Consider the following 26,193-nt stretch of genomic DNA (forward strand, 5'->3'; position numbering starts at 1 on the left):
CTTCTGTTCACATTTGCTCCAGAACTTATCAACGTCTGCTTTAATCCACAGGTTATTTATGATCTTGGTGTGAGTTTTATCACTATCCTCATTGTCTGGGCTGCTTGTGCTGGAATTGTCTTCTTCAACTGCTTCTTCAACTGGCCTCTAGAGCCATTCCCTGGACCAGAGGACATGGACTACACGTAAGGGCATGACATTTATTACTAGATTACTGCCATCTTCATGCCACTCTGAATCATGCTAATATTATTCATCATGTTCACAGTGTGAAGATAAAGTTCAGCTGGTTGGGATTTGACCACAAGATCACCGGAAAACAGTTCTACAAACAAGTGACTACTGTGGGTCGACGACTAAGTGTAGGAGGTTCCATGAAAAATCCCAAAGAGCTGTCAGTATTACAGGAAGGGAATAAACTGTGCCTGTCTACAGTAGATCTGGAGGTCAAATGCCAAGCCGACAATGCAGGTATATATCTTAGTCTGACATGCCAATTATTCAAGGAGCATCTGAACCTAGTACAAAGTACCTACAAAGAGCCGCTGCCGGTAGCTGTATAACTGCAGGATAAAGTTTAGGCTTATGTCCCTTTAACCGTTTGGTTTAGGCTTGTCATTCTAAATATATGTAGTCAATCTACTTATCCCAGCCAAACTAGAAATTAAACATTACAGGGAAGATTGCATGAAAAGTGTCTGTCTAGTGCAATATACATTATCCAAGGGATATAGCACATCAGTAACGCTGCCTGCACCAATGATGGAAGCTATAAGGGCGATATTGCTTCCCTTGACATCCCTGCTGCGTTTATTACCTGTGGTTAGACATTTGCTTTTCTGCTTGGAATGATCTCAGTTTCCTGTTAAATTAGATCAATAATTTCCTGTCCTGGAGTTTTATGTTCAGAGTATGAGGATTTAAATAGATTATGGCCTTTCTACAAACATAGGATTTTTATCACATCAGTTTTGTCAATATAACATTTGCTTTGCGGAATATGTGTTTGGTCTATTCAGAAGCTCACTTGCTTCTACAACCCACAATCTTCTGCTGTACCACGAAATAGCCAGCCATGTTTTATTACCATAGTAAGTGATATACTTTTCCTGGTGAAAATGCCAATATGTAAGGCCCCATGCACACGACAGCAAAAAACGTCCGTTTTTGCGGACCGCAACTGCGGTCCGCAAAAACGGAGCCATTCACTTTCATTGAACACTGACACCTTTCCGTAGCACTACGGAAGGGTGTCAGTGCCGTGGAAATGTTCCGGGAATTATGGAACATGTCCGTTCTTTCGCATTTTGCGGGCCGTGCTCCCATACTTTGTATGGGAGCACGGGCCGAAAATGCGGCTGTCAGTCAGCGGCCGGCCGTGCCCGCAATCGCGGGCCGTGATTGCGGGCACGGTCGTGTGCATGGGGCCTAAGAGTTTGTATTGTGGCTCAGATTGGATTCCCGAGAGTCAAGCTGACTGTGTGGAAATCACAAAGCATTAGAGGGTGTCCATTGCAATAAATGGTTGCCAATGTGACTTCCATGTATGGGGATTTCTGCCTTAAAGTGCATGTCCACTTTTTTTTTTTATCAAAATAGGTTAAAAATTCTGCACTGATGAATGTCTCAATTGGTCAGAGCTCTGTATTTTTTGATTATTTTAAGAGCTCAAAATCATCTACATAGCCGTAGGGTTAAAGCAGGGTGGGTAGGTGGGGAACCTTTTTTTCTGCCAAGGGCTCAGCACGCTACGCTGTTTTCTTATTCATGGTTGGAAATCACACGCTTCAGCCGCAACACAGAGAGGTAGAACAGGGTTTAGGGGGCCCCGTTCTAGAGATAGGTGTGGGACCCGCAACTATCTGCCATTTATGACATATCCTGTGGATATATCATAAATGCCCTTGATAAAAAAAAAAACCTTCAATTCATCTGACCTCACTTCGAGCGAGTAGGGCGCACGGACAAAGCCAAGGAGGGGATGACACGGTGGCAGCGGCGGTCAGAGTGAGGTCGGGGCGTTCTGTGACAGGAGTGGACCAGTCCAGTCACCTGTCCTCACGTTACTGACGTGAGGTCAGGTGACTGGAGTGTGCCGGCCCGGGAGTGCACCAGTCCGGTCACTGACTCAGGTGAGGTGACCGGACTGGTCCACTCTTGGGCCGGTACACACCGACCTCGCACAGACCGCCACCGCCATACTTGAGCCAAGTAGTAAATGACGCGGCGGCCACGCGGTCTAAGTGAGGTTCCCCACCCCTGTGTTAAAGGATCCAACTCTGGCTACCTGCAACCACCACTATTGGAGCTTGATGTCAATAATAAATCAGTATACATTGTGCCTCTTCTTATAGTCACTGAAAGGAGCCACAGTTGTACTATTTAATCCAGTGGTTCCCAACCGGGATGCCCCGCGAGAACTGTTCAGGGGTGTCGCGACACTCCACTCATCCACTGCAAAAAAATAAATAAATATATGTTTATTTTTTATTTGCTGCAAGCTCCGCCCCTGACGCTTACTCTAACTATGCTTGTAGTAGACATGACGCACGCACGTCTTCTACAAGTACCGCCCACCGCTTCCCACTAGAAGAGTCTGACGGAGGGAGAGGAGCCATTAACCCAGGGTAAGTATTTCTTATAAAGTTTGTTAGCAATTGTGTGAGAACTGGAGCCAGGGGAATGTTGGAATTTGTAGTTCTCTCCTTTTATACCTCTTCCCTGTAATGTCCTCTGATATCACATAACAACAGTCTGGACATGCTGGGAGTTGTAGTTCTCTCTCATACCTCTTCCCTGTAATGTCCTCTGATATCACATAACAACAGTCTGGACATGCTGGGAGTTGTAGTTCTCTCCTCTTATACCTCTTCCCTGTAATGTCCTCTGATATCACATAACAACAGTCTGGACATGCTGGGAGTTGTAGTTCTCTCCTCTTATACCTCCTCCCTGTAAGTGTTCTCTGATATCACATAACAGCCCGGACATGCTGGAAGTTGTAGTTCTCTCCTCTTATACCTCCTCCCTGTAATGTCCTCTGATATCCCATAATAACAGCCTGGACATGCTGGAAGTTGTAGCTCTCTCCTCTTATACCTCCTCCCTGTAAGTGTTCTCTGATATCACATAACAGCCTGGACATGCTGGAAGTTGTAGTTCTCTCCTCCTATACCTCCTCCCTGTAATGTCCTCTTATATCACAGTCTGGGCATGCTGGAAATTGTAGTTCCTTCCTCTTATACCTCCTCCCTGTAATGTCCTCTGATATTGCATAACAACAGTCTGGACATGCTGGGAGTTGTAGTTCTCTCATATTATACCCCCTCCCTGTAATTTCCTCTGATATTACATAACAACAGTCTGGACATGCTGGGAGTTGTAGTTCTCTCCTCTTATACCCCATCCCTGTAATTGTTCTCTGATATCACATAACAGACTGGACATGCTGGTAGTTGTAGTTCTCTCCTCTTATACCTCCTCCCTGTAATGTACTCTGATATCCCTTAATAACAGTCTGTACATGCTGGGAGTTGTAGTTCTCTCCTCCTATACCTCCCTGTAATGTCCTCTGATATCACATAACAACAGTCTGGGCATGTTGGAAGTTGTAGTTCTCTCCTCTTATACCTCTTCTCTGTAATGTCCTCTGATATCCCATAATAACATCCTGGACATGCTGGAAGTTGTAGTTCTCTCCTCTTATACCTCCTCCCTGTTATGTCCTCTGATATCACATAACAACAGTCTGGGCATGCTGGAAGTTGTAGTTCTCTCCTCTTATACCTCCTCCCTGTAATGTCCTCTGATATCACATACCAGTCTGTACATGCTGGGAGTTGTAGTTCTCTCTCATACCTCCTCCCTGTAATGTCCTCTGATATCACATAACAACAGTCTGGGCATGCTGAAAGTTGTAGTTCTCTCCTCATATACCTCCTCCCTGTAATGTCCTCTGATATTACATAACAACAGTCTGGACATGCTGGGAGTTGTAGTTCTCTCCTCTTATACCCCATCCCTGTAATTGTTCTCTGATATCACATAACAGACTGGACATGCTGGTAGTTGTAGTTCTCTCCTCTTATACCTCCTCCCTGTAATGTACTCTGATATCCCTTAATAACAGTCTGTACATGCTGGGAGTTGTAGTTCTCTCCTCCTATACCTCCTCCCTGTAATGTCCTCTGATATCACATAACAACAGTCTGGGCATGTTGGAAGTTGTAGTTCTCTCCTCTTATACCTCTTCTCTGTAATGTCCTCTGATATCCCATAATAACATCCTGGACATGCTGGAAGTTGTAGTTCTCTCCACTTATACCTCCTCCCTGTTATGTCCTCTGATATCACATAACAACAGTCTGGGCATGCTGGAAGTTGTAGTTCTCTCCTCTTATACCTCCTCCCTGTAATGTCCTCTGATATCACATAACAACAGTCTGGACATGCTGGGAGTTGTAGTTCTCTCATATTATACCCCCTCCCTGTAATTGTTCTCTGATATCACATACCAGTCTGTACATGCTGGGAGTTGTAGTTCTCTCCCCCTATACCTCCTCCCTGTAATGTCCTCTGATATCACATAACAACAGTCTGGACATGCTGGGAGTTGTAGTTCTCTCCTCTTATACCCCCTCCCTGTAATTGTTCCCTGATATCACATAACAATCTGTACATGCTGGGAGTTGTAGTTCTCTCCTCTTATACCTCCTCCCTGTAACGTCCTCAGATATGTCTTAATAACAGACTGGACATGCTGGGATTTGTAGTTCTCTCCTATTATACCTCCTCCCTGTAATGTCGTCTGATATCCCATAATAACAGCCTGGACATGCTGGAAGTTGTAGTTCTCTCCTTGTACCTCCTTATTTATTCCTTCCCCAGGAGTAAGCACACTTTCTGTCTGTGATGGTCACTTTACTAAAGGGGCTGATGGTCATTTTACAGGGGGGGGGGTGATTAGCATTTTACTGGTGGGGACTGATGCTGATGGTCTCTTTACTGGGGGGACTTATGGTCTCTTTACTGGGAGGGCTGATGGTCTCTACTGAGGGGGCTGATGGTCATTTTAATGTGAGTGGGAGGCTATTGGTTACTTTACTGGGGGGGCTGATGGTAATTTTACTGTGGGGGGCTGATGGTCACTTTACAGGAAGGGGCTGATGGTCACTTTACTGGAGAGGGCTTATGGTCTCTTTAGGGTATGTGCACACGATATCGACCATTACGTCTGAAATTACGGAGCTGTTTTCAGGAGAAAACAGCTCCTGCATTTCAGACGTAATTGCTCGTACTCGCGTTTTGCGAGGCGTCAATTACGGGCGAAATTTTGAGCTGTTCTTCATTGAATTCAATGAAAAATGGCTCAAATTACATCCCAAGAAGTGTCCTGCACTTCTTTGACGAGGCAGTCATTTTACGCGTCGTCTTTTGACAGCGACGCGTAAAATGACAGGTCGTCGGCACAGTACATCGGCAAACCCATTCAAATGAATGGGCAGATGTTTGCCGACGTATTGGAGCCGTATTTTAAGACGTAAATCGAGGCATAAAACGCCTAGTTTACGTCTGAAAATAGGTCGTGTGAACCCAGCCTAACTTGGGAGGCTGATGGTCATTTTACTGTGAGTGTGGGGCTGATGATTATATTAGGGCATGCCCAGACGTGGTGGATTTCTTCCGCAAATGTCCGCATCAATGCCGCACAGAATCTACGTTGCAGATTCTGTTGCGGGTCTGCCCAAAATGTGCAGTAAATTGATGCGGACTAGCCGCTGCGTATCGAGGTGAAAGTACTTTTCCCTAGTGAAAGTAAAAGAATTTCATACTTACCGGCCGTTGTCTTGGTGACACGTCCCACTTTCGGCATCCAGCCTGACCTCCCTGGATGACGCGGCAGTCCATGTGACTGCTGCAGCCTGTGATTGGCTGCAGCCGTCACTTAGGCTGAAACGTCATCCTGGGAGGCCGGACTGGAGGAAGAAGCAGGGAGTTCTCGGTAAGTAGGAACTTCTGTTTTTTTTTCAGGTTGCTGTATATTGGGATTGGTAGTCACTGTCCAGGGTGCAGAAACAGTTACTGCCGATCGTTTAACTCTTTCAGCACCCTGGACAGTGACTATTTACTGACGTCGCCTAGCAACGCTCCCGTAATTACGGGTGCACACACGTAGTCACCCGTAATTACGGGAGCCCCATTGACTTCCTCAGTCTGGCTGTAGACCTAGAAATACATAGGTCCAGCCAGAATGAAGAAATGTCATGTTAAAAAACCAATACGCTCCACAGCACACATAACATCTACATAACATCTGCGGACTTCATTGCGGAATTTTGAATCTCCATTGAAGTCAATGGAGAAATTCCGCATTGAGTACGCAACCAGTCCGCCACACGTCCGCAACAACCATTGTATGCTGCGGACACCAAATTCCGCACCGCAGCCTATGTCCGCAACGTGCAAACGAACCCAACCACAAAGCTGTGGAAGGCAATGGATAAACGGGTCCGCTGCGGAGTGTCCGCAGCGGAATTCCAGAGCAATTCCGCTACGTCTGGCCATGCCTTTACTGTGATGGGGGCTGTTGGTCCATTAACTGTGAGTGGGACTCTGATGGTCATTTTAATGTGAGTGGGGGTCTGATGGTTATTTTACTGTGAGTGGGGGGCTGATGGTCATTTTACTGTGAGTGGGGGCCTGATGGTCTTTGAATGGTTTCCGCCTCTGATCTCCCATTGAAATTAATAGGAGGCAGAAAAAACCTGTAGCGCTCGTTTGGTGCTTTTTTGCCTGCGGATTTTGCATAAGCTTCAACGGCTTAAAAAAGATGTGGGCAAAAAACACAGCAAAAAAAAAAAAAGTGTCAAAAAAAGCTGTCAATTCAAAATCAGCCTCAAAATTCCTAAAGGAATATTGTAAGGCAGAATTTTTTTTTCTGCCTTACAAAAAAAACGCTGTGTGAACATACCCTAAGAGTGTAGTGCTTGTTTTTAGGCGTTTTTTTTTTTGTCGTTTTGTAAACAATTTTTGATAGGGGTGTCCTGATGAATTTTTTTTTTTCGAGGGTGTCTCGAGCCTGAAAAGGTTGGGGAACTCTGATTTAATCTATGGCTATAAAGAGGATTTGGATATAGGGTTCCATTGCGTGGGCTCCTCCCTATTAGCTAGTATCCTAATAGGATATGTTATATTATTCTAGTGGCCTCATTATTAATATGTGCAAATATTCAATATATTTTTGTGCTGATTCCTTGCAGCAACTCCTTCTTTCATGAAGAGTGTTTTCAGCCCCATATTACTCCTCAGCCTTATTACAATGTGTGTGACCCAGCTCCGTCTCATCTTCTACATGGGAGCCATGAACAACATACTGGAATTCTTGGTGGATGGAAATTTAGAGACTGGTAAGTGGTCAGTTGCTACTATCTGCCTTGTAGAATCATTTACAAATTGTATAGTATGTATTAATGTTTTTTTGCTTTATGAATTGTACAAGAACATGAACACCACATATATCGGAAAATGAGCCTTCATTGATCACCCCATAGCACCACATTTAGCGTAAAAATAGAGGGGGAACAATATGAAAAGTACAGATGCATTGACTTTACACTTAAAGAGGCTCTGTCACCAGATTTTGCAACCCCTATCTGCTATTGCAGCAGATCGGCGCTGCAATGTAGATTACAGTAACGTTTTTATTTTTCAAAAACGAGCATTTTTGGCCAAGTTATGAGCATTTTTATATTTATGCAAATGAGGCTTTCTTAACAACTGGGCGTGTTTAATAAAGTACAAGTGGGCGTGTATTGTGTATGTACATCTGGGCGTTTTTACTTGTTTTACTAGCTGGGCGTTGTGAATAGAAGTGTATGATGCTGATGAATCAGCATCATCCACTTCTCTTCGTCAACACCCAGCTTCTGGCAGTGCACAGACACACAGCGTGTTCTCGAGAGATCACGCTGTGACGTCACTTCCTGCCCCACGCTGATGCTGCTGCAGAATCAACTGTAGCCTCTGTCACCTGGTGCCGATGTGTCCTCGCTCGTCCGACATGATGCAGGACCTGGGGCAGGAAGTGACGTCACAGCGTGATCTCGCGAGGACACGCTGTGTGTCTGAACTGCCAGAAGCTGGGTGGTAACGAAGAGAAGTGGATGATGCTGATTCGTCTGCATCATACACTTCTATTCACAACGCCCAGCTAGTAAAACAAGTAAAAACGCCCAGATGTAACGAACACAATACACGCCCACTTGGACATAACTTTAAACACGCCCAGTTGGACTTAAGAAAGGCTCATTTGCATAAATATAAAAATGGTCATAACTTGGCCAAAAATGCTCGTTTTTGATTTTAAAAAAAACGTTACTGTAATCTACATTGTAGCGCCGATCTGCTGCAATAGGAGATAGGGGTTTGAAAATCTGGTGACAGAGCCTCTTTAAACATTGCTGAAAAACCAGGCTATAGATACATTTAGCTAAATTCATGTTAAAGCTGGCCATATAAATTTGCTTTTCTTCCGTTCAATGCATATAAATGCCCGTAGACTGTGATGCCCAGTAATTACTGGAAGAAAAAGAGAATCGTCCACTTTGGATTTTATTTTGGCCTATCACATTTCTTTAAAAAAATATTCTATGACAGAATGCAGCAATTCCGTTACGTGTGGACAAGCCCTTATTGTGCTTATATGCACATTATTACACCTTCCCGACCGCACACTGTCTTTTGACGTCAGGCGGTCCCTGACCGCGGCATGATCAAAGGGGATTCCCTTCTTTGATCGCATCACCGGGATTCCAGTGATGCGCTCAAACACTGGGGAATCCCTCTGCAGTCAGCCCTGGGGACTTACAAAGGACCCCAGGGCTGTCTGTTCCGTGTGCCTGCTGTTCGGGCACACTATGTGCTGCCCGATCAGCAGCCTGTGTCATAGTGACACAGTGTAATGTATTAGCGTACAGAAGTATGCTAATACATTGCAAGTAAAAAATAAAGTTATCCCTTGATGGGATTCAAAAAAAAAAAAAAGTAACAAAACAAATAAATTAATAAAAAAAGTCCCAAAAAGAGTCTTTATTTTGCATTAAATACATTTTATTGCCCCTACACTAAATAAAAACAAAAAACCTACACATATTAGGTATCTACACGACCGTAATAACCTGAAGAATTAATCTAATGGGTTATTTAGTGTGAAACGTGAACGGGATAAAAAATAAACAAAAAAAACTATTCCGAGAATCGCTTTTTCCTATATGCACGGCGTAAAAAAAAAAATTTTTATCCCCAGACTGTGGGAAAAAAAAAATACTATTTCTCTCACATAAAACAAGGCCTCATACAGCCACGTCAATTAAAAAATAAAAAAGTTATGGCTGCTGAAACGCAGAGGCAAAAACAGAAAAGTTGAGCTGGTCATTAAGGTATTTTCAGGCCCGGTCATTAAGGGGTTAAGTTTGATGTTTCATTATAATATTTGTGCAATAATCCCAGCTTGTCATTTTCTCTACACCTTTAACCTACAGGCAACCTAGCACTTTAAATGTTTTCGTTCTTTATCTGATTCGGAGAGAGTTGGAGCAAAAAAATGTAAAATTCTTCATTATGCCTCAGGCCAGATTCACACAGAAGATCTTCATGCAATACTTTTTTTTTTTTGGACCATTGTTGGCTTATTTCAGATGGCAGCAAAATGACACATACGAGGGTCTCCATTATGACTGCAAGACCCAGACACTAAACCAAACTTCGATCGCCTTTGGGCTCTATAGTGATCTCACTAAATCAGGTAGAGCTGCACAGGGCCCAGGTTTTACAAGTCGTAGTACAGACTCTAAAATTCGGCCATAATCCTGTATAGTAGGCTATAGTCTGGTTCATGCTACCCTCAAGAAGAGAGCGCTCTCTGAAAAATACATCCATGACCTTTACAGGCAGTATTTTGTCCATCTGTCAGCTTCTGATATATGGTAAGATGAGAAAGGGAAGTGTCCGTGATTCCACAGCGCCCCCCAATGTAGAAACTATTTTTAGCAAGTGATGAATTCATGTGCTCAGTTACTCATCCCAGATTGCAAAATGTTTTGTGGCAGAAGTTCAATGAGGGAAATCCAGTTTCAACCTGATCTAACAAGGATGATGGAACCATGAGATGAAAGTCATGTTATGAGACAGACTTGCAGGCATGCAAAAATCCATACACAGATCTGACCTGGGCACGTGAGGATAGAGAGGAAGTCTGAACAGCGGCTTTCAGTAGAACGTTCGTGTAACTAGGTTTAATTAGATGGATTATTGCGCATTTTACACAGTTCATTTTTCTTCAGAATAACATTAAATATATAGCGGATTAAGGCCTCATGCCCACTTCAGTTTTTTCGGCAGGGTGCTATCCGTTTTTTTAAACGGAACCGTGTGGCCGTACCATCAAAAATAGGACAGGACCTACTCCTGTCCGTTTTCTACGGAACAGTCTCGGCCTTTTCATTGACTTGGTCCGTGAAACAACGGACTGCACACGGAAGCCATCCGTGTGTGGTCCGTGTTTCACAGAACAGTCATTAGTGGCCGTACAACAGCCGATGGAAGTGTGAATGAGGCCCAATAGTGATTCTGATGAGTCTTCCTGTGAAACTTTATTTTATGGGTAATGGCCAAACGTAAAAGCCTCAATTACCGATGTAACTTTTGATATCAGCATTGCTCGAAAAGAAGGCTACAAGTTGTGTACAAAGAGGTTTCAATATTTTGCATAAAAAAAAGTTCCAGGCAATGTATTTCTCCGAGCTCATGTTTCCTACTATTGCCCTGCAGTGTTGGTACAAGAAGAGACGTAATGAGTAAGGTCATGTGAGGTGAATACATCCCATAGGAATATGTCTAGCCACTTACTGCATAGAACAAGAGCATAACATGAGTGCACGGATGAAAACAAGAGCTATGGCTGGATGCAGGCAATATAATAGGGCCTGGGAATAATGGGAAGGCAATATGGCTGCCCATGCATTGTTCATAATGACTACACTATTAAAAAGCCCATTAAAAAAATGTCACCGAGAGCAGCAGGTGCCAAACATGTACCTGAGCGGTGTACATACATTACGTGACATAGCGGTCCCACTCCCCAATCAATGCTGTCATTGTGTCTATCTGTATCTGATTTATCAAAACTGTCTAAGGGCTTATTCAGACGAACGTATAATGCGTCCGTTCAACGCGCGTGATTTTCACGCGCCTCACACGGACCTATGTTAGTCTATGGGGCCGTTCAGACTGTCCGTGATTTTCACGTAGCGTGTGTCCGCTGCGTGAAACACGACATGTCCGTTCTTTGTGCGTATTTCGCGCATCACGCACCCATTGAAGTCAATGGGTGCGTGAAAATCACACGCAGCACACGGAAGCACTTCCGTGTGACGCGCGTGATTTGTGCAATAGTAGTAAAAAGTATGAATGAAAACAGAAAAGCACCACGCGAAAATCACGCAGCCGCGCATCATATGGTGATGACACACAGAGCTGTTATGGACCTTTTGCGCGCGCAAAACGCCGCATTTTTTGCGCGCGCAAAACGCACATGCTCGTGTGAATCTGGCCTAAAGCTGGGTTCACACAGAATTTTTTTGCAAGAGGAAAATCTGCCTCAAAATTCCGTTTGGAATTTTGAGGCAGATTTTCCTCTGCCTGCATGGCGATTTTTGCTGTGTTTTTCACCTGCGGCCATTGAGCGCCGTGGACAAAAAACACCACGAAATACGCTTTCTCTGCCTCCCATTGATGTCAATGGGAGGTCAGAGGCGTAAACGCCCGAAGATAGGGCATGTTCCTTCTTTTTTTTAAATCAATGGGAGGCATTTTCAGTTGTTTTTTGGCGCATTTTGCGGCGCGTTTTCCGCATCAAAAACTCGTAAAAAAAACTCTGTGTGAACTGGCCCTAACAGAATGACTGGCCTTGTTGCTCCTAGCAGCCAGTCTTTAATTTTTCCAGAGCATTTTATGAACTGAATGCTGCACCGTGATAGGTTGCTATGGGCAACAGCGTTTTTTTCCATTAGACCGTTTTGATAAATGAGGCCCACAGTGTGCATGAGTCAGGCGGGATCTTTGGAAAGCGAAATAACCGTTTTCATAGAACGATTTTTCAAACTGTCGACAAACGTTCAGTGGTTGGAAAACCATTCCTGAGAATCGGATAGTCATCCTAATGATTGAAGTTTCCTCGCGTCCGAGTTGTGGCATCATTGTTATTTAGAGACGACTCTTGCCAAAGCCCTGCGCTGGACAGCCATGGAAACCATTGTTCAAGACCAACGATAACGTTTTATGGTTTATCATTGATCTTTTCCCGCATTCACACTGGCCACTTCAGACACCCAGAAACTAGAGTGTTAGTGAGCCTTGGGTAATGTGAGTCTACGTGATTGTGTAGGTTTGTTTGTGGTTCTGTTTCTTTTTTCTCACTCCACAAATAAAAGACGTCATGATAGGTCAATTGACTTTCTATGAATTTGGCCCTAGTGTGTACGTGTGAGCGTTTTAGATGGGGTTGTGAGCTTAATGTGAATTGTGACGACCCCTGTACAGCGCTGCAGAATATACTGGGGCTATATAAACAATAGGACATTTAAAAAAAAAAATCATGATATTGCTGCTAACACAAGTTCACCTAGAGATAGATACAAATACAATATTTAGCAAATCGATGGGCACCAGCTCAAAATTTTGCATGAGGTGGATTTTTTTTATTAGATTTTTTTGCAGTAACACTTACATTTCATATTTGACATTTTCACTTCCCCTTGTGTGTACTAGTCGCTGATTCAGCGTAGGCACACTCATCCAGCATAAGACATGGTGACTTCCATTTTTTCTGAGAGGCTGAATCCAGTTTTCTGTCACTATATTAGTCATCCTTTGTACCATTATGATGTGTTTTCCTTTGTGTGTTACTATGACCACTTACTGCTCTAATTCATGTCTTCTTGTATTTCTTCCTTTGCTGTCACATGCTGCTTTCCTTTCCTCATACAGTGATGCACACGGGTAAGCTGTGAGACGTATAGTTATGAAACCAAAGAAGAATATTTTATCCCTACAACAGACAGGGTTGCAAAAAGGTCCCACTACTTGGTCTCTTTGCCATTATGGCACCACCTGAAACTGTGAATCCCTGTTGAGTAGATTCACACGAGGCAGATTTTTATGGGACAAGTCGTATTTTTTTTTTAGGCATTATATGGTGACATTTAATTTATAGGTAACTATATGGTGACATTTAATTTATAGGTAACTGTATGGTGACATTTAATTTATAGGTAACTATATGGTGACATTTAATTTATAGGTAACTGTATGGTGACATTTAATTTATAGGTAACTATATGGTGACATTTAATTTATATGAGATTTTTAGTATGGGGAAATGCATAAAAAATAGCAATTCTGCCCTAACAGAGGATATCATTGAACAGCCCTAGAGGCTTTCATTAGGCCTAGGGCTGTCACGATTTCTCAGTCAGCACCGCCATTGATAGCGGTGCAGAAAGAATTAATTGTCCCCGATTGGAATTTCCTTAGATCCCGGCCGTTAGTACTGATGAGCAGCTGTCAATTAGAGCCGTCTTGGAGTGGGTGATCGCACGGGCACAGCTTCTGTGCCCCGTGCGATAATCATCACGTATGTGAATGCAGGAGGGGACCCTTTTTGCAATGTACAACCTGGGAAGTGTTTAAAGGAAATCTAATAGATCTAATACAAAAATAATGGAAAGAAAATACAATTCAATGTAATACAGGCCCAAAACCCGAGGCTACTGTGGTGATCTCAACACCAACCTCAAGTTGTGATTTCTGTGAACTTCATCATTGTTATGGAAAACTTGTGTGGATCTAAATCTCCATTTACCATTGGTGTTCACACATAACCGCAAACTATGACAACCAGTTACAATGTAGACACTGATGTGGATGGTGATTTGGATGCACACAAGGCCAGAGCACAGGAAAAACAATGGGCGGAACATATTAAGACTGGTGTTTCAAATGCCAGTCTTAAACTAATAGACGTCAGTGGCAAAGGCAACTAATTTATACAGAGGTGCACACATTTGAACAAATTTGGCACATCTTTGGCTGTCCATGTAACATAAATGAACATTTACGACTGCTATAAGTAGGTGTGGATTTGTGCCATAACAAGTCAGTTTCTGGCGTAAATTATGTTAAATCTGTTCCAATGGATGCCCAGCCCTCTAATGTTAAATGTTGCCACTTTTTGAAAGTATAAAGTCGCAAATTTTAGTGCAACAATGGCGTGTGACCACATTTTCAGGGGAAGGGGGGAAATTTGTTGCCATTTTTGTTGCATGGTCAAGTGGTATAACTATTAACTGTTCCCTGTATTTTGTACTTATACTTGTGTGTGTACTTCTACCTATATTTGTGTTGTATACCTACCATACAGATTACCTGACAGTTCTTATCACATTGCAATGATATTTCAATTTCGTTATTACATAAAATGAATAGCAGTATTTTGGTTTCTGCAGTGAGCCTGTATACATCCATCTTTGGCGTGTTACAACTACTGTGCCTGATGACAGCTCCTGTGATTGGCTACATTATGGACTGGAAGCTTAAGGATTGTGATGATGGCAATGATGACGGGGAAGAGAAGGATGCTGCTCAGTATGTGTTCTTTTTCTTAATTGAACTTCAGATTTTATTATATATTTTTATTTTATTATATATTCTTACGTCTAGAAGCACAAGCATTGTCTAGTCATATCATTAATGTAAACTCATTTAAGCAAATTTCATATTATAAATCATAAGTCGTTTCAGCTGGCCGTAATGCAGCTGCATTCTAGCATCCGTATTACCTAGACATCGCGCAGTTTTACTACACCAAACTTAGATCACCAAAGAACAATATGGTGATCCAAGTTTGGTTCAGGAGAGCCGCATAAGGTCCATGTATTGCAGCCTTGAAGTGGTTGTACGGATAGGTTATCAGTATATGATCTGTGGGGGTCCGACACCCGGACCCTGCCCCACACCGATCAGCTGCTCCAGTGGCCTGCAGGAGCCGGATGTCATTGCACAGTATGCGATGTATGGAGCTGGAAGCAGTTGGCTCCGTACATTGCCTAGCGGCCGTGCTGCCGAACTGCAGCTCTGCTCCTATTCAGTTGAACTGGGTCCGGCATGGACGTCCGGTGCCCGGAGGCACCAGACCAGCTGATCGCTGCGGGGTCTGGTTGTTGGACCCCCACAGATCATATACTGATGACCTATTCGGTGGATAGGTCATCAGTTGTCCAGTAGTGGACAACCCCTTTAATATGGACACTAAAATTTGGTCATATTAAGTCTGTAAAAGGAGTGGGGTTTTTTACTACGACACTAAAATATACATAGAAAATATATCAAAACTAGTATGGCATTTATTTTTAGGCGTGTTTTACGAAAGTATTCGCGATTTATGAATTTTGTGTGCGCCTCCCTGAGAACCTCGGTAACATAAATAATTGTGTAAGTATTCCCTACACAATACATAAAGGGGTTGTTTTATCAGAGACATCCCCTTTCAGTATGGACCCCCCCCCCTCTATGATGTCCAAAAGTCCTAATAGGGTATATGGACAGGGGGTTGTCTTCATGAGACAACCATTTAAACTGTCACATTATGATCACAAGGCATAAATCTCTGCATATTATGTTCTCAGCTCCAGCACCACCACCATCCCCAAACCTCACCCCCACATAGACCATGGATTACTATTCACTAAAGCCAATTGGAAAAATATGTAGCGCACAAGATCTAACATGGCCACTTGTGAATATATTCCTGAATCTGAGAAGAAGCCTCTTGAAATTGCCCCCGTCTGTTATTCTTCATACAGTGTTAGAGTGAATTCAGAATAGCGTAACTATTACTATTGTTTGAATGTGAGAGGTGATCCACTGGTGTGTCATATTGCTTTCAAATTAAGATACAGATATACAATGTCCCCTTAGGAATAGTACAGATCTATTTCATCAACCATATGAGAATCATACATGTCCCTCTTAATGTACCCACTGTCCACATTGTAATATAATGTTTAGTTAAATTCTTTACTTATTTCTGCAGAGATGCAAAGAAAAAGAGAAAACCAGATCGTCAGATTCAGAAGATCACGAATGCCACAAGGGCTTTTGCTTTTACCAACTTTTTAATGGTGATATTTGGAATCACATGTCTCATCCCTAACCTGCCGTTACAGGTATGTTGGAACACAAAGTCCCTGCGGAGTTTCCTCTGTACACTATATTTCATATGCATTGTTCCGCATGCCGTTCATAATAAATGCTTATTGTTTTTTGTTCCACTCCTTACAATAGAGCATTATAATGACATCCATGTTATTCTTGCTCCTACAGATCCTGTCTTTTATTTTGCACACAATAGTGAGAGGATTCATCCATTCTGCTGTGGGAGGCCTCTATGCTGCTGTGTAAGTATCTGTAATACACTGTAGTATTTATTTATTTATTTTTTCAGTCTCCATCTTTTTTATTTTTACATTGAAATGGATTATGCAATCTACATTGATGAGGATTTTAGCTCTGCTTTTTATGTCTATGGAATGGAAATTTCATTATATAAAAATGCCATATATGTAGTAAACAATGAATGTAGCAGCAGAGAAAACAATGACACAAAAGATCACATTTTACATATAAACCTTTAATAATCCTAAATAGACCCGTCATGTTGCTGCATATAAACCAAAAATACAAAAAAACATAGTGACATCACAGAAGTTAGGCTATGTTCACACCGTGTTTGGCGTATGTTTCAGGAAAGCTCCCAGCACATGCGTCAAACATAACCATAGGCTCAAAACGGACAAAGGCTAAAAGAGTGCTCTTTTGGCCTCCATCGGGCAGTATATGTGGGAGATACCATTCTTTTGCTGGATAGAATAGCATAGTCGACTATGCTATTCTATTTAGATGCATCCAGTAACGAAAAACGTATATTAAAACTAAAATTGGGGGCCATTGATGGATGTCATACAGTGGCATCCGTCACCCATGGGCTGGCATGTTTAAAAAATTATACAATTAACGTATACCAATTTAACTGGATGTTGTATTTCTTACCTGAATAAAAAGAAAGTGATGGCATGCTGACGTCCACTAACTTTTTCTTGACTATTGTATGGTGGGGACTAATTTATCAGGACGGACTTTGCAACCAATATCACTATCATTTATAGGAAATCATTGCGGCTCACACATGATTTCTTCACTATAATCAGTGGCATCCGTCACCCATAGGCTATAATGGTATCTGTGTAATGGATACGTCATGAAAAATGTCATTAGAGCTCGAGATATATCCATTAAACGGATACCATTATAGCTCAATAGGGGAAAGATGCCACTGGCCACACCGTAGTGTGAACAGAATCTTATATTCAAGCCATTACTACACTAGAGGCTATTGATATTACCAAGGCAAAACAGCTGCAAATCATATGACAGAGGCAGCAAGACAAGTTATGTGCACATTCACATTATTAATATTGCTTGCAGTATGTCATTTAATTAATAGCGCCCCAAGTCAACGTCCAAAAATAACCAGTGACATCACTAAGTCAGTCAGGGTACGACTTCTATACTGGATTGATTCTATTCTTAAAGAAAACATGTGCCTCATTTACTTTAATGCAAATAGATATGTGTGCTTTTATCTTTCAGTGGAAATGGAGATACTGAATTGTACATATTTTGATTATGTCTATTTTTTCAGTTATCCTTCAACACATTTTGGCAGTTTGACAGGACTTCAGTCTCTCATCAGCGCTCTCTTTGCACTGCTTCAGCAGCCACTCTTCTTGGCTATGATGGGACCCTTAGAGGGAGATCCACTTTGGGTAAGGATTTATTTAAGCAGAGTCTACTTAGAATCAGTAATATCATTATGTATGACTTTACAAAAACAAAAAACAATAGTAAAAGCACCAAAAATCGACACATCATATACTGAGAATTGTACTTTTAGAGATCTGACGCACATCAGAATGATCCCATGTTATACATGTCGGCTGCTGTAAGTTACTTTGTAACCCGTCTGTCACCTTTACCTGACTAACTGGTGTTCTGGCCACTTGCTTTAATGACAGGTCAATGTCGGACTGTTGGCGGTGAGCATGTTTGGCTTCTGCCTCCCACTCTACCTCATCTTCTTCCGGCGGAGCTTGGAACGCCAAAGGAAACAGAAGATTGAAGACTCTAAACTGTATCTGAAAATAAACGGCACTCCGGATCATGAAGCCTTTGTCTAAATGATGTCAGGCAGATGCTCGGCCTGTATCCTCACAATGTCCCTTTCTACACTCTCTGGAAAGGTATCACTCCAGCATAAAAAGTCACCATCTTAGAACATATTTAAATTTCCAGCATCCCACCTGTCAACCAATCTTCTTTTCAGAATAGGAAGCGGAATCTCTTCATCATAGAAATCCAATAATTCTTACCGCAAAAGAAAATCCAAAGTTTATCATGTATTATGGGGAATAAGGTGAAAGTGAATTCATTTGAGTTATTGGACTTGAGATTCTTCCTCCTTTAAGAAAGGGATGCACACTTCTGCAGTTACTCTTGGTGACATGAGAAACACTGTACTAACATAAGGCTGGAGATTATCCCCTACCGTCTGGATATATTTTTCTAGGTGCTCAGCAGAGTGGTAGCAGGATTTATCATTCTACACGCGATTACTTCTATGATGATCCAGTTAGCATGATCTCTGGCTCTGATGATGCCTGTTGTGCAAATGGCAATACCAGATAAACTTCATCCTTGGGGCATTCTTGAATGGGTATTGTGAAAACCACACCTTATCAGCAGGAAACACAAGATTAACAGAGAATTCCAACACTATCGAGGTGTTTGGCTCTATCCTGCAGCATGATGCCTGCGGTTTTCGGTGCATTACAATGGAGAATGTGCACCTGTTTATTGAATTATCTCTCTCTATCATTCTCTCTGCACTAATGGAACTTGCTGCTTTCCACATATAGTTATAGTAGACAAAGATAGGCATATCACATTAAAAGGGATAATGCATCCATCCTCTATGTCAATATAGGTGATGAGAATTAAACTCTGTTGTGATGCATATATAATTGTTGTGCCATAATATCCTTAAACCTGGCGATTGCTCACATTGTAAGCCAGGAATCGGCGATCTGTGGCCCCCTAGTGGTTGCTGCACTCCTTCTTTCATGATGCTCCACTAACTAGTTATGAAGCTGAAGTGCAGCATCCAGGACAGTGTCACTGATTTCTGTGTCTGTGTTCTAAGCAATACCTATGTCTATTTCAACTTTTCTTTCTTCTTTTTTTTTTTTTATAAATTACTAATATGAATATGATGTTTTATGTTCCTTGCATGATATAGTCAAGCATTTTTTATATTTGGACATAGAATTGTTCGTGTGAAGTGCTTTCTGATGTCACAAACCTTTATCTTCAGAATATCTTGACAACCAAATGAGTGAGATGAAGTGGAAAGCCAATGTCTATTTTGATTTTTGTTCTTTTAATCACTCCAGCTGATCTAATTGATGTATTAAATCTTTATTTTTCCTTAAAGCATACCTAACCTTTCAGGTGACTTTTAATCTGTCATTTATGTGTACAACACTATTTCTGGCCATTATATGACTTGTATCCTTATTTTTTTTAAGCAGTTTTCCACTTTACAGGCTCTATCTTTAATTCTGTTTTTCCTAAACTAGTGGCTGGATCCTAACTGTTATCATGCCTGACATATATTGCACACATAGAGAAGAGAACATCTTGCTCCCCTATCTTTTTGTAGTACACCCTCAGAAGCAGCATGGAGGAGATTATACAGCAATACTGAGCAATGTAGCTGAGAATCCAGTTCTGGGGTGAGCTAAAACAATTACTAGAAGCTGCAGCAGCGTCTCTGTGTGTCTTTCACTCTGCTCCTTTCTCCCATCCCCTCTCCATAGACTTCTACGGGCAGCAGTGTCTGTGTCTTTCTCTCAGTCTGCTCCTGTTCCCTCCGTACCATCTCCACAGACTTCTATGGGCAGCAGCGTCTGTGTCTCTCTATTACTCTGCTTTTGCTCCCTCCTCCCCTCTCTATAGACTTCTATATGCAGCTGTAACCTGATCCCTCAGTGAGCTAATAATCTGTCTCGTCTCTTGAGATGGATTTTAGCAGTGAATTGAGAGTGAATGATCAGAGGAGGAGAGAAGTCTGTTAAGTGGAGAATGTGGTAATTTTCTCTAATAAGATATATTACAACGTTTCTTATATTTGCTTGTACTATTGATTTATGCAAAGTTTGTTGAAAGGTTAGTGACCATTTAAAGTGTTATCACTTGCATTATTCCTTGATTATGTTGTTCCCAATTTTTGTGTCTCCCTGTTATCAATAGTTTCTAATTATATTTGTGTGACGTTTTATTCATATTTCTGATTCAACACTTTATTCCATGAAGTGAATATTTTGGGGGACATTTACGAGAATTACTATTCACAGAGCGACCATATACACACTTTCATTTTGTGAACTGTTAGGGTATGTTCACATGGCTTATTTTCGGACGATTTTCGGGCCGCAAACAGCTGAAAAATTGGAAACAGAACGCCTCCAAACATCTGGCCATTGATTTCAATGGGAAAAACAGCGTTCTGTTCCAACGGGTGCGCGTAAAATTACGGCCACGAAAAATAAGTGAATGTCACTTCTTGAGCCGCTTTTGGAGCCGTTTTTCATTGACTCTATAGAAAAACAGCTCCAAAAACGACTGTGAAAAACGGGAGTTGCTAAAAAAAAAACGGCTGAAAATCAGGAGCTGTTTTCTTTTGAAAACAGCTCCGTATTTTCAGACGTTTTTGAGTTTGTGTGTGCACATACCCTTAGAAGGTGACAAAATTGCTTGGTTGCTCCTCACATCATCTGCTCAGCTAATACTCAGATACAAGCTGTACAATTTTATACATGTCCTCCAATATATTTGCAGATGAACCGTTACCTCACTCCAGTGCACCCCTCTGTAAGACTTTAGTGTAATTAACCGGTCATCCCAATAAACCGGTTGCTGTGTAGAACAAGGGTGTATACGACATTACTACTCTCTAGTCTATTAGTGACTTATTGCGCTCAAAGTATATTGATTATGTTAGTATTTTCTTTATTCATTCTGTTCATATTTTCTTTTAGAAAAATAAGAATATTCTAAATCAATGCACATCTACACTGTGTTGTAATGGAGGAAAGCCTAAGTCCCAAGAGGCTTCTTCATTACTAATTATGTTGTAGGCATTTGACTCAGAGCTCCAGTAAATGGGCAAAGATAAAAATGCAATGAAAAAAAAATGGTAATTCTAAGGTGATTCCCGAAGGACCAGTATTTTGACACTCCAGATTATATTTAGTAGTTCAACCGAGCATTAGCCTGCACCTGTCACCTACACACAATAATAATATTGTAGATCATGAATAAACTTGGACTCAACATCACCGAGACAGCGGCTATCATGAGCCTCTAGTGGATTCATATACTTAGTTGTATTTCCAATAAATGGCTGCCTCCTCTGTAAGTAGATAGCAGGTGCATTTTATTATCCCTCTCCTGTTCTTCGTGTTGTCCAATACAAAGTAACAAGAGAAAGTCTCTGTTGTAAGTTACGTTTTCTGTTTTCTGAGTGGTACCACAGGGAAGCACCAGTATTTTCCTGAACTGCAAGCAAAGTGGTTATGCGACAGCATGGGGAATATAGCGCACAAAAGCAATATACCATGTCCCCATGTCTATTACTGGGTTGGCCTTCAGGAGAAGACACCTTGATATTCCATCTCTATTCACAAGTAGGAAGGCCGGCGCTGTGCAACCTTGAGCAAATCACTGTATCTCTCAGTGCCTCAGGTGCAAAAAAGATTGTATGCTCTCATGAGTGGGTATTTATTGTGCCTGTACATTCTACATACAGTGCTTGTTGTTACTATTAAAAAAATATAAAAAAATAAAGAAACCCTTTTTATAACCAATCACTTCTCAAGAATATTTCTTTATGGGTGCAATACTTGTGTAAGGTATGTGATGACCCGTACAGGGAATTTGCATAGGTGCCAAAAAACATGTTCCAAAGCCAAGTGCGTCTTATCGGAGATTCTGTCAGTTTTGTCCTTGTCGCTCAACAATCCCTGTTACATCATATTACTTACATTTTAATGATTATAATATGTATTTGGCATTTATGTACTTTTCAGAAGCTAATATCTGGAGCTTCATCTAGCCATAGTCATTAGAGTTTAGCTGTCTAGCTCAATGACACCCTCAACAATATACCTGACTGTTATGAGCCATTAAAACCTGCTTAAGTAAGCTGAACAAATCAAACCCGTCTAGTTGTCTGCCAGGCACCAGACTCGGAAATTTTACTGTGAGACTAAAATATTTGTTGCAATGGAAATCATTTGTTATGGCCACAATTACTTTAATGCCTATGGCCACCTCTCCAGTGCAGTGCGCTGGGCAGCAACGCTTTGTGTAGATGTCACTACAAGCGATATTTACATTTACTGATCATGCCACCAATACCAATAACCAGCGATTCTTAATGATAATTGGCCAGAGTACACAGGTTTTTGTTTTTTTAAATTCGTTTTATTTACAATGTTGCAAACAGAAACAACAAAAATCAAATAGAAGCATTGGTTTTACATTTGAGACAGGTAATAAAAGAGATATCTGCATCTATTATTACTATTATATACGTGACATTGCAGTCGTAAATGCACAAAACCAAAATCAAGGGAAGAAGAAATAAAGGGGGGAAAAATACAAGGAACAATCTGTTATCAACAACATAACCAATTGTCTATGTCACATGGGTCATAACAGTACAGTAAATATAATGATTATTAGATTATAATTAAACAGTGTTTGCAGAGTTCAGCCACGGATTCCATATTTTGTGACATTTTTCCGGACATCCTCTATGTTGATATACTAGGCGTTCATAAGTAATATTAGTGTTTACAAGCGACTTCCACTCTGTTATTGATGGTGGCCTATCCGGCATCCAATGCAATTGTTTTCTAGCTAAAAATAAAGATTCCTGCAAGAATATGCGTGTTCTTCATGTAAAATGCCCAAAAATTCTATTTTTGGATCATTCGGTAGAAGAAGACATATCAAGGAAGTCAGGACGGAGAATACTCGTGTCCAGAAATCAGAAATATCAGGACATTCCCATGCTAAGTGCCAGAAATCCGCCTCTAGACGATAACACCGGTGACATGAAGAGGCAGGGATTCTGCCTATTCTGAATAATCGAATAGGAGTAAGATAGGCCTGATGTATAAAACATAGCTGGATAATCTTATTATTAATTGAAGGGGATACTGTCAAGTGGGAACTCATCACGTCAGACCTATCCTCAAGGGAGAGATATGGAATTTGGGATTTCAATTCATCAAGTATTATGAACGAAGTAGAAGCAACTTTAGCTAATAATAATGACCCTGTGATTTTAAAATACCTATTAGAGGGTATTTGGAAATGGCAGTGTCAATGGATGGGAATTGGGCCTGCACGCTATGTCTGAGTTGAAGATATCTGTACCATTGTAACTGAGGGAGTTGGTGGGTCTCTTGTAACTGTAAAAAGGTCAGAAATTAACCATCATGAATTATGTCATCTAACCTTGTCACCCCCAAGTCCTTCCAGAATTGTGGATCTGAAATAGTCTGTAGGGAGAGTAGAGTAGGGTTATGCCATAAGGGTAGTTCAGGGAGGGTGTCCTTGTATTGTAAAAGGCGTTTAGACGTTTTCCAGATCTCTAAGGCTACAATATGTATGGGGAGTAGTGCGGACCTACTTGTAAATGCAGGATATTCCAAGAATCTAATTAGATTTTTTCCCGCCACTAGAGATGCCAAATAGCAATTGGTAGCAGATAAGGGATGGTCTGTCAGCCAGTCTCTCAAACCACGGAGCTGACCTGCTGGGTAGTACACATGTAAATCTGAAAGTGCCATTCCACCATCTACTTTGGGACATTGTAGAGTCGTGAATTTGAGTTTAGAAAGGGAGGAACCCCAAATAAACGTAATAAGTAGAGAATTAAGTGAGTGAAAAAAATACATAGGGACCTTGACAGGCATATGCTGCAATATATATAGACATTTAGGTTGTACAATTATTTCAATTAAATTGATGCGTCCGGCCACTGACAAAGGTATCTTGGGCCATGTTTTTAATTTGAGCCCAATCAGGGATAATAGCGGAGCAATGGTTTCAGATTTAGTATCATCATGATCAAGAACCATGGTAATACACAAGTATTTAAATTTGGTAACTACCGCTAGACCATATTGTGTGATTAAAGGATCAAGGGTTGGGTTGGAGGCCGTATACATTACAGCCGATTTTTGCCAATTGACCCGTAGACCAGAATATTGCGAAAAGGTATCTAATATGGAATTAGCATGATGAAGTGAGTCATTGGGGTCTCTCAGAAATAAAACCATGTCATCCGCGTATAGGCCCACCAAACTAGACCCTCGCCTCCCATAAGATGCCTGTCACTAAAGGAGTAGCTCTCGAGTACACAGGTTTTTATTCGTAAAAATCCATTCCATGTGTGTTATGTTGACGTCTGTCCACATTTCTCACCATATTACCACTTCCTGGCCAGTCACTGTGACTTCTAAAAAAACAAGTTTTGCTTTTTGCTGTCAAGTTACTTCTCTGAGTAAACTATAGATATACATGTTGCTGGAAACTTAAAAGTGATCACACCAGACAATGAAAGCAAGATGGTAAGAGATAAGTTAAAGAACGATGTGGGGAAGCTGAAGACATGTTTTAGTGAAACTTGCAAGAGGGTGTGAAGAATATAAGATGCACCCAATAAAATGTTACATAGCTCTGTGCCAAATAAATGATTTTAAATATTGTTCAAAAAACACATCTTTCATCTGTTTTTATGAAGAAGACCAATGGTAGGTATTGTGACCACATGTTGAATCTTTTGGTTACACAGATTGTCAGAAATGCCTCTTTGGGGTTCCTAGAACAATTACATATTCACTGCAGTATCCCAGTACAATATAATGGTGGTCTATCATATTCCAATTCCAGATCCCATGCATTTACTATGCTTCAGTGTCATTGAGTCCAAAATTGCATAACATTACTTGGCCCCATTGTCCAATGGCTGCAATGGGACTTTATTTCACTACCAATGAAATTTACAGCACCCTAAAGCCACTGGATGATGTGATGACCTTATATAATAACTTAAAAAAGTGAAACTGTCACCAGCATTTCACCTATTAAACCAGCAATACCTGATGGAACTGGGTGAAAAATCATTTTTATATAACCTATAGTTATCTTCTAAGTAGGCTCTGTACCTTTAGTATTCCGCTTTTTAGTGTTCCTGTGCCGTATGTTAATGAGCATAAAAGAGTCATATCTTCGTTTGAAAAGTGTCATATCTTCATTCCTCAAGCCTTTCCGATGTCACGGAGCGGGGTGTGGACCCACTGGGCCGTACCGCGTAGCGGGATAGCAGCTGGCCAAACAGGTATAGGCAATGTCTATAGTTCTGGAAAGGGTACCTGAGGCTGTGTAAACAGTAGCGGTGGTTTCAAGCTGAGATGAGGCTCCGGCAGTAGGCAGGCACGAGGCGGGTGCAACACAGCAGTTGCAGCGGAGAGCACAACAGGCCAGGGGCGTAACTAGGAAAGACTGGGCCCCATAGCAAACTCTTGACCGGGCCCCCCCTGGGTGCCACAAGCAGCCCCCCTTATAAATAGTACTCCCTGTAGAAAGTGCCATACCGCCCCCCTGTAGACAGTGCTATATAGCCCCGCCTATAGACAGTGTCACATCCCATTTGTAGATAGTGCCCCCACCTCCCCCTTGTAGATAGTGCCATACTGCCCCACTGTATATAGTGTCACACAGCCCCCCTCCCTTGTATATAGTGCCACACAGCCCCCCCCTTAGTAGAAAGTGCAGCACAGCCCCCCGTAGTAGATAGTCCCACACACAGACCCCTGTAGATTGCGCCACACTCAGCTCCCTGTAGATAGATCCACAGCCCTCCCCTTGTAAATAGTACCATACAGT

At 41.7% G+C, this 26,193-nt stretch overlaps 1 protein-coding gene and 1 long non-coding RNA gene across 2 annotated transcripts in view; one reads left to right on the top strand and one right to left on the bottom strand.

Moving 5' to 3' along the window:
* Positions 1-12,880, bottom strand: part of LOC142743427 (uncharacterized) — a 73,479-nt gene extending 60,599 nt beyond the window's left edge. Inside the window, exon 1 of the long non-coding RNA XR_012881560.1 lies at positions 12,785-12,880. This is a non-coding gene — a long non-coding RNA (uncharacterized LOC142743427). The remainder of the gene's footprint in view (positions 1-12,784) is intronic.
* Positions 1-22,097, top strand: part of SLC43A2 (solute carrier family 43 member 2) — a 94,412-nt gene extending 72,315 nt beyond the window's left edge. The window contains exons 7-14 of the mRNA XM_075854178.1: positions 52-185; positions 269-471; positions 7,260-7,406; positions 14,562-14,700; positions 16,148-16,280; positions 16,438-16,511; positions 17,816-17,939; positions 18,189-22,097. Coding sequence (XP_075710293.1) covers positions 52-185; positions 269-471; positions 7,260-7,406; positions 14,562-14,700; positions 16,148-16,280; positions 16,438-16,511; positions 17,816-17,939; positions 18,189-18,350 — 1,116 coding nt within the window. The 3' untranslated portion in view covers positions 18,351-22,097. The remainder of the gene's footprint in view (positions 1-51; positions 186-268; positions 472-7,259; positions 7,407-14,561; positions 14,701-16,147; positions 16,281-16,437; positions 16,512-17,815; positions 17,940-18,188) is intronic.
* Positions 22,098-26,193: the final 4,096 nt, after the last annotated feature.

The sequence above is a fragment of the Rhinoderma darwinii genome, chromosome 2 (genome assembly GCF_050947455.1).
Source record: "Rhinoderma darwinii isolate aRhiDar2 chromosome 2, aRhiDar2.hap1, whole genome shotgun sequence".
Classification (NCBI taxonomy): Eukaryota; Metazoa; Chordata; class Amphibia; order Anura; family Rhinodermatidae; genus Rhinoderma; species Rhinoderma darwinii.